The sequence below is a fragment of the Dromiciops gliroides genome, chromosome X (assembly GCF_019393635.1).
Source record: "Dromiciops gliroides isolate mDroGli1 chromosome X, mDroGli1.pri, whole genome shotgun sequence".
Lineage (NCBI taxonomy): Eukaryota > Metazoa > Chordata > Mammalia > Microbiotheria > Microbiotheriidae > Dromiciops > Dromiciops gliroides.
This window is the reverse complement of record NC_057867.1, coordinates 61,201,395-61,209,631: the sequence shown is the minus strand read 5'-3', so window position 1 is coordinate 61,209,631 and position 8,237 is coordinate 61,201,395. Positions and strand designations below refer to the sequence as shown.

General features: G+C 42.3%; 1 protein-coding gene across 3 annotated transcripts in view; it reads right to left on the bottom strand.

Moving 5' to 3' along the window:
- Positions 1-934: 934 nt before the first annotated feature.
- Positions 935-8,237, bottom strand: part of AFF2 (AF4/FMR2 family member 2) — a 538,237-nt gene continuing 530,934 nt past the window's right edge. For 2 of the 3 annotated variants that reach the window (XM_043974303.1, XM_043974304.1), the window contains 2 exons: positions 7,473-7,660; positions 935-1,529 (listed from right to left, as the gene is read on the bottom strand). In XM_043974303.1, coding sequence (XP_043830238.1) covers positions 1,408-1,529; positions 7,473-7,660 — 310 coding nt within the window. In that variant the 3' untranslated portion in view covers positions 935-1,407. The remainder of the gene's footprint in view (positions 1,530-7,472; positions 7,661-8,237) is intronic. The other variant, XR_006353941.1, reaches the window with a different exon arrangement.

Genomic DNA, 8,237 nt, shown 5'->3' with positions numbered 1-8,237 from the left:
AGGATTTTCTTAAATGCACCACTATTTAAAGTATTACCATACAAACCATGTTTTTTTTTTCCTTCAAAGCAAAAAAAGGGCCCACAAATTCTTAGGTCATTGGTAATTTTCTTTGGGATTACCTCTGAATTGTTTCATGATGGCATAGACTTGAACAGAATCAACCCCAATTGATTGTATGACTGATCAGCAAAAATATCCATATAACAATGGGAACTTTGGGGAGCTGATAGGGCCAAGAACAGACATTCAGATCATAAATCATCAGACAGTATAGTCTTACTTTTAGGTAGTGAAAACTTGGATTTTGTCATCTATTTCATGAAAGAGTGCCAACCTGCCAACAGAGTATGAGGGATGGCTCCCATCTGTAGTAGCCATGTCTATAGCGTAGTATTAGATTTTGCACCTCTCATTGAGGCAGGCACACACACACACACACACACACGCGCGCGCGTGTGTGTGTGTGTGTGTGTGTGTGTGTGTGTGTATCAACCAAGCTCTATTATCAAGGAGAGCCCTTCTCCAAGGGAAGTCTAGGGAAAGATGAAAACTTGGTCAAGTCCCAGAATGGAAAGGGAATGTGCCAGTAGACTGCCCAAACCACTCAAAACAAATGCTGCCCCTCTCTCCCATCCTTTTTTTTTGTTCTTTACTATTATAATTTGACAGCAGAGAATTAGGACAGGTGATGAAAGCAAAACAACAAAACAAACCCTCTAAGAGCATACTGGTTAGCATCTTTAGAGTGGCATTGCTGTGTTGCTTTGTCTTCAAACACTGTTGGTTCTTAGATATTATTGGGACATCTCCCAGGAAGTTTCACAATGAAAATTGTCACTGAAGATCACATGTATGGAAAGCACAAAAGCTCAGCTGTGAATCCTGACCAGTAATGAAGCAGTGAAAGGCTTTTTTTTCTTTTTTTTTTTTCTGGCTCATATGAATATAGATTTGGGGGACAGCTATATGATTTATAAAATTGTAATCTCTGCAGGTTCTCTGTGTCTAAATTCTCTTCTTTTACATAGGTAAGACATTTATGCTTTACTTCTCAGGAATCCGTCATCTTCACAAAGTGCTTTCTTTCCATTTTTAGTTTTAGGCAGTGTGGACATGAAATAAGACTGCAGGGAATGTAGTATTCTGTAAAGCATAGAAGGGGTACACGGTTGGAAAGATGTAGCTAAAATGACCCAAAATAGCTAGATGACTTAACATATACTACTCTGGAGGTGTAGTGTCCACTTACATTGAGTGATTCCTGCTTCCCACAGATATCAAAAGAGGCATAAAAATGAACACGCAAATCAAAAAATATTTCCCAAATGAGTGAAGTTCCACCAGTGATCGTCAGTGCGCTGGTAGAGGTAGAACTATGGGATGATGAAGATGACGGTTCAGCCATTAGGACAGGTGGGCTTCTAGGCGAAGCCAGTACAGTCCTTGGCGGATGTAACGAACCAGGTTGGTCATTGTGCTGTGTTGCGTCAAAGGCCCCATCAGTGAATCTAAATCTGCAAAGAATTCTGGAAACAAGAATACAGATCAGTTAAGCTTATTCAATGACATTAGGCAGATTTGCTTTGGAGAGCCAAGCCAGGTTTGCATGGTACCTCCCCTTCTCCCTGCTCCCCAGCCCCTAAAATTTAAAGAGTGGAGAAATCGATTACTTGGCTCCTTACTTAGCCTATCTACCAAATTTAATTTATCAAACATTTCTTTATTTTCAATTTTATTGATATCATTTGTTTTTACATCACCTACATTTCCAAATATATCTTCTCTCCTACTCAGTAAGCTATCCCTTTGTAATAAAGAATAAAACAGAGGGGAAAAAACAATCCAGAAAAACTAAATTAAGTTTAGACTGAATTAGAAAGTCTCCAAATGTTGGCCCTTCTTCAAAGAAGGGAGGGAGGGAAGGAGGGCTGTTTTCTCATCCTTTCTTCAGGGCTAATCTTGGTCATTATAACTACATAGTGTTTAGTTATGGGTTTTTGGGGGTGTGGTGCATTCTTTCTATTTACATTGTCGCATTAAATTGTGGATATTGTTTTCCTTGGTTGAGCTTACTTTATTCTGCATCAGTTTATGTAAGTCTCCCCATGCTTTTCTGAGTTCTTCATATTCACTATTTCTTATGACATAAGGATATTCCATTATTTTCATCTATCTGCCACAATTTTTCTCTAGCCACTCCCCAATGGATGGGCATCTATTTGTTTCTGATTTTTTGCTACCATAGAAAAGTGTTGTTATAAATATTTTGCTGTATATGGGGTGAACTCCTTGGGGTACAGATTTTTAAGATTATAAGATTTCACACTTGGACTGGACTTAGTATCTAGTCCAACCTCTGAATTGTATTGAGAAGGCAACTGAGAGTCCATAAATGGCAGTGCTGGGCTATGAACCTATGCTATAAGGGTTTGGGGAGTAAAAGGTTAGTAGTAGGTTTACAAAGCACTTGATATACATTATCTCATTTGATAATCACAATAATCCTGTGAAGCAGGTGCTGAAATTGTCCCTCTTTTTACAGATGAGGAAAATGAAACTGGAAAAGGTACTTGGCCAGATTAAATGAGATAATATTTCTAAAGTGCTTAGTACAGTGCTTGGCACATAGAAGATGTTATATAAATGCTGATTTCTACCACCTTCTCCCTCCCCTCTACCAGGGTCACAAAGCTAGTAAGTCTCTCAGGCAGAGTTCAGACTCAGGACTTCTAAAGTCTTAAGTCCAGAGCTCTATCCATTATGCCACCTAGCTGCTTTAGACCAGTGTAGATTGGGAAAAATTTGCCCCTGATTGAAGACTTGTCTATGGGGACCCAATAGTGGTTGAAAGGTTCTTATCAAGGGTATGGGAAATGGATGAGTGACAGTCCTGGGGATAAAAGAAGAAGATGGGTCAAGGTGTACACTTCTTGTCAATGGATAAAAACAAAAGCCTAAGTGAGTATAACAAATGTGTAATAGGCAGGGTTTACGGGAGGTCAGAGCTGTTCTTCAGGGACAGAAGTTATTCATTTGAGTGAAGAAATTTGAAGCAGAAGTCCTTTACTTGAGAAGAGAAGGCAAAAGGAAGATAGGGTGTATAAAGAAAGTGAAAAGCAGAATAGTGACTAACTCAGATGTAAATTCAGATCCTGGAGAGAAGGGACTAGTTTGGTTTTTGTCTTTTGTGTCTGGCAGACAGACAGACAGACAGACAGACACAGACACACACACACACACACACACACACACAGTGGGCATTTCCTAAATGCTTGATTGCTTGCTGAATGAAGCAGGTCAAGCCACCTTTCCTTCTCAGGAAATATCTGAGACTTACAGCTTCTTGTAGAGATTTGTAAAATTTCTTGTCATTTGCCTTTTGGGGTTTTTATTTGAAACTCTTATCTGTTTTTCCTGGAGTGGCCAGTAGTCAAAAACCCTTGAGAAACCTAAAGAAAGTCTGTGTGATTATTTGAGAAATGTGAAAGTAAAGGGGAAGTTGCGAACCTGCGTCATGTCTGGCAGCAGATGCTAGCACAGACAATCTAGCAGGGGCAGAAATGCCAAAGAAGCAGGTGCCTAGGTCCTGGGAACCAGGGGGTTCATCTGTAAGAGAGCAGTGTCTGGGGGCCTTCATGCTGGCCAGAGGCCCTTCCTTTGCTTGCACTAAGGCTGTCTGTCAATGAGCTGAAGCCCTGGATAATTTTTCCAGTTGGAATGCTAATCATTCCAAATAAAAGCAGTAGCTTTGAAGAAGACCTGGGCTTGCCTCTCTCCTCTGCTCCTTGTGGCCTCGTGCAAGGTACTTCCATCTCCTCTCTGGATCTCAGCTTCCAAGCTCGAAATTTCCTGCCACCTCTAAAGCCTGTAAACCTATGATCTGACTGTATACTTCACTGCTGGCAGATGGAAAAGGCTGTGATGTAAAAATGACTTTCTGAGCATTTCAGCAGAAATGACTAAGAATGGAACCAGATGATGCCAAATTTGGTTCTCTTCCCTTTGAGCTTATTATAAGCTGACTAATATCTGCATTTTCAGCAGTACTGGCTAAAGGCCAGAGCTCTTTTCGGTCGACATCAAACAGCTCCTTGACCAATTGTGCTAATGATAAGATCAGCACCATCTCCCTCTAACAACAGAGAAGGCACCACCCATTGGTGTGGCCAAGTTTGTTTCAAAAAGAGGGCTTGATGCAATGAGTACAGTGTCAATTATCAATGGCATTTGGAGACTCTCGCTATCAAAAGGAATGGTTTTCGTTTGGTGGATCTTACCCAGGACATCTTCCACAACACTAGACAACACATTTAGGCCAATGTCTAGCTTTTCCTGTTAAATACCTTGCTTCATATCTATACTCAATGGGTCTGTTTGTGATGTTCCTGTAATGGCTCCTTACACCCTTTTCTGAAAGGTACTTTGTCTGAGGAGAGCTTTCAAGATTGCATCCTGATCAATCAAGTGAGAAGAGGCAGCTAGGTGGTACAGTGGATGGAATGCTAGAGTAGACTCAGGAAGACCTAAGTCCAAATTCAGTCTCAGACATTTACTGGCTGTGTGACTCTGGGTAATTCCTTTAACCTCTGTCTGCCTCCATCTCATCATCTATAAAACTGTCATAATAGTACCTACCTCCCAGGGCATATTGGGAGGATCAAATGAAATAATATATGAAAAAGGCTATATAAATGCTAGCTGTTATTAATAAGTTTTCCTGAAATTAAGAAACAGTAGAGACAGTTGGAATGGACTTAGGTCCAGCCACTCTTAACTTCATCACCTTAGGTGCCTTTTCCATTTCTTTACTATATGTGCGTGTCAGTCAATAAACACTCATTCAAGATCTGCTGCATGCCAGGCAATGTCCTAAGCTCTGACAATATAAGTATGAGCAAAGGATAGTAAATGCCCTCAAGGAACTTACAACCTAGTGGAGGAAGACAAGACGCAAAAGGAAGCTGCAAAGTGGGAGGTCAGCTGGAGGTACAGCCTGGGAAAGTGCCCAACTGGAGAAAAAGGGGCTGCTGGAAAAGTCAGAGGAGGGCCTAAGAGCCAGGTGATAAATGAAAAGTTCTGAGTTGGGCTCTCAGACCCTTGCTCACTTGCTCTCTTGCTCTCTCTGTCACTCCCTTGCTCACTTGCTCTCTCGCTCTCTCTGTCACTCCCTTGCTCACTTGCTCTCTCCATATGTTCATATATATATATATCGATACATATGTGTTGTCTTCCCCCAGCTAGAAGAGCACTAATTTTGTAGTTAGGAGCTGGATTCAGATTCTGCCTCTATGTCTCTTCTAGACCTATGATCCTGTGATTGCTGAACAAACCAGTGAGCAAGGAATAGTTTAATTTTGTTTTTGAATCACCAATGAGCAGCCTAGTGCCTGGAACACAGGAGGTCTATAGTAGGAAGCGCATGTGTAGGGTATGGGGTAGGGAAGGAAGACAAAGCTCAGAGAACTTGAGAGCTCATTTCCAGTATTTGAAGCTCTGTCATGTTGAAGAGGGATTCAGCTTGTATTGGGCAATAGAGGACAGAGCCAAGATAAAAAGACTTTAAGTTGCAAATGGGCCATTTTTGATTAGATGCCAGGAGAACCTTTGAAAGAATGAGAGCAGCCAAGGATGGATGCCCACTTGTCGACTTCAGTATAGCAGGGCTTCCTTTTGGGGAATGGCTCCAAGAAGAAATGTGCCAACCCCTAATCCATCTGCTCTAGAGCGTTTGGGGTCTTTTGAACTCTTACATTCTCAGATCCTGTACTTGGTGCTGTCCGTATCTTTTGGATCCAGTAACCTAGAGAAGTTCCTAAGGCTTGGTGGATAGAGTGCCAGACTTGGAGTCAGCAAGACCTGGCTTGACTCCCCCAACACTTAACTGGTTATGTGCACCCATTTAAGGCATTTAAGTTCACTATATCTGGGGGATAATAATAATATCACCTATAACATCATTGGGAGGACCAAAATCAGTGAATGTGTATACTTTGCAGATCTCAAGTTTAAATGGGAGCTGAATGATCATGTTAACTGAAGTAAATGATAGCAGAAATTGAGCTCCAGGTCTGTCTCAGAGAAGGTTCTCATGAGATATATAGCATAAGAGGAGTATTAACAGGCCAGAATTTTAGAAAATCCCCAAGTGCTTTGAGTTCCCCGGAATAACTGAGAGTGAAGTAAGTATGCAAATCAGAGTCAATTCTTAGCTAAACAAGATAAGTACTTACATCTGAATATCTGTGGCCATATGGCCCAAAAATCTTTTCTAAAAACCCTGGCTAAGCAGCAATACAAGTAAGTCATAAGTTGAGAACTTGGCCAGCTCATGCAGAAAGTGGAGATATGTACATCTGTGTACATGTGTGTGCCTGTGCCTGCCTAGAGGCATACACTACATAGTGCTGTGGTGACCAATGGTATTTGACCCTAAAGCTGCCAGCATACTCTTCACAAAGCCCCTGTCTCTGGCACACGGTTCATCCCTGCCCCTTTATCTGTGTGGCTAATTGCTCCCTCTGATGTCGTTTTCCTTCTCATTGTTTCTGTGAAACCGCTGACATGCAGTAGGTGGGGGTGCTTGTGCATGTGCTTCCCTGGTGCACGTATAACATCCAGGTGTGTCAGGAAGCTGTTCGCAAGGTTCCTAGCCAGGGAATTTGATTCTTCCAAACTCCTGTTACCCACTTGATGTGTCTGCAAACTTGAGAGCAGAGCAAGCCTCCTGAAAAAAGCCCAGATGCACTCAGATAGCAGATGTAGCTGCCAGGCCGAAGGCTGGCAGTGATATCGGGGCCATCTCCACATGCAGATGTCGCAAGGGTTGGGGTGAAAGGAGTTGTTCTTTTTGCCTGTGGATTTCCCATCAAAACTGAGCATTTCTTCTCCCCAGCCCCTCGAGTCAGGGAAGACAAATTCAGGGCTCAGGGTCATTTTGACCGGGGCATTATGAAAGCTGATGGATGGTTCCATTGGGAAGACCACTGTCATCAGCATGGAAACATTGATAGGAATGGAGTCCTTGCTCTGAAAAGCATGATGTCTTTTCATTACTGACAGACACTAATGACTACAAGGAAGGTAGAAACACCTTAGCTCAAATGAGAAAAAATAAGAACATTTTGTAGAGCCCTAATTAATTTGCTAATCATTCTGCCCTACTGCCCTTGTTCCTCTGTTTTAGTCTTTATTATAAAGCACATAATGGAGTGAGGTTCTACAGTAATTATGTGCACACATGTCCCTGTTAAGTTCACTGCAGTCTCCTCCTTTCCCCTCCCCCCAGATCCAAAGAGTTAAGGGGCCATCCACATCTCAGCCCTTGAGGCCTTCACCTCCTTGGAAACCTGAGTGAGTGGCTATTATCAAAGAGGTACTGAAGATCGAACACCATTCTGCCTTCCCCTCTCCTCCCCCACCAATACAACTCCTTAAAAACCCCATAATGGAGGGAGTGGTCAAATAGTCACCTCTGTTCTCTCTAGTCAGTCTGTCTGCCATGTCCCAGTGTTCATAGCCACGAAGCACGTTGTTAGTGATGTTGACGTGGCTGGCTGCCATGTGATGGATTCGGTGAGGAATGACAATAGGTCCCAATGATGGTAAAGCACTTGATGATGAAGGGCTGAGGGACAAAGGTGATGGTGCATCGGTGCTCCTAGGGAAAGGAAAAAGAGTCATTTTCATAGTCACATCGTCTCCCTTCTTTTGTCAAATATTACAGGAGTCTTTTTTTACTGTTTTTTTCAAATGGATAGAGATACTTTTTGACTAATAAAATATAAATTCATTTAAAAACAAAAAAGTTATGGTGATGTAAACACGAGAAAACAAAGATGACATCTTGGAGGCAGGATTTTCCTGTGGACTTTGGGACCTTACTAATGCCACTGTCTATTGTTCTCTCATGTCTGCATCACCATGATTTCCTCCAACCCCAAATTCAAGTGCAGTTTGGCTTCAGGAAGCTATATCTCAAGTTGGGTGTATTTGAGACAAGCCCCCTAACAGTTTTACACTGAGGCTCTATCATAGTATCTTCATCATGATGTCTAGGGAGGTTGGGATTTCACTAACCCCACCTGTGGTAGAGTTGAGGTGCAGAGCCTGAACTAGAGTTTGGTGTGCTGGGGACAAGCACCCTGAGCTTCAGGGTAGACAGTGGGCCTGGAACACCAACAAACATCTGGGGGAAGTCTACTACAAAAGAAGAGCTCATCCCAGTGCCCCAAAGG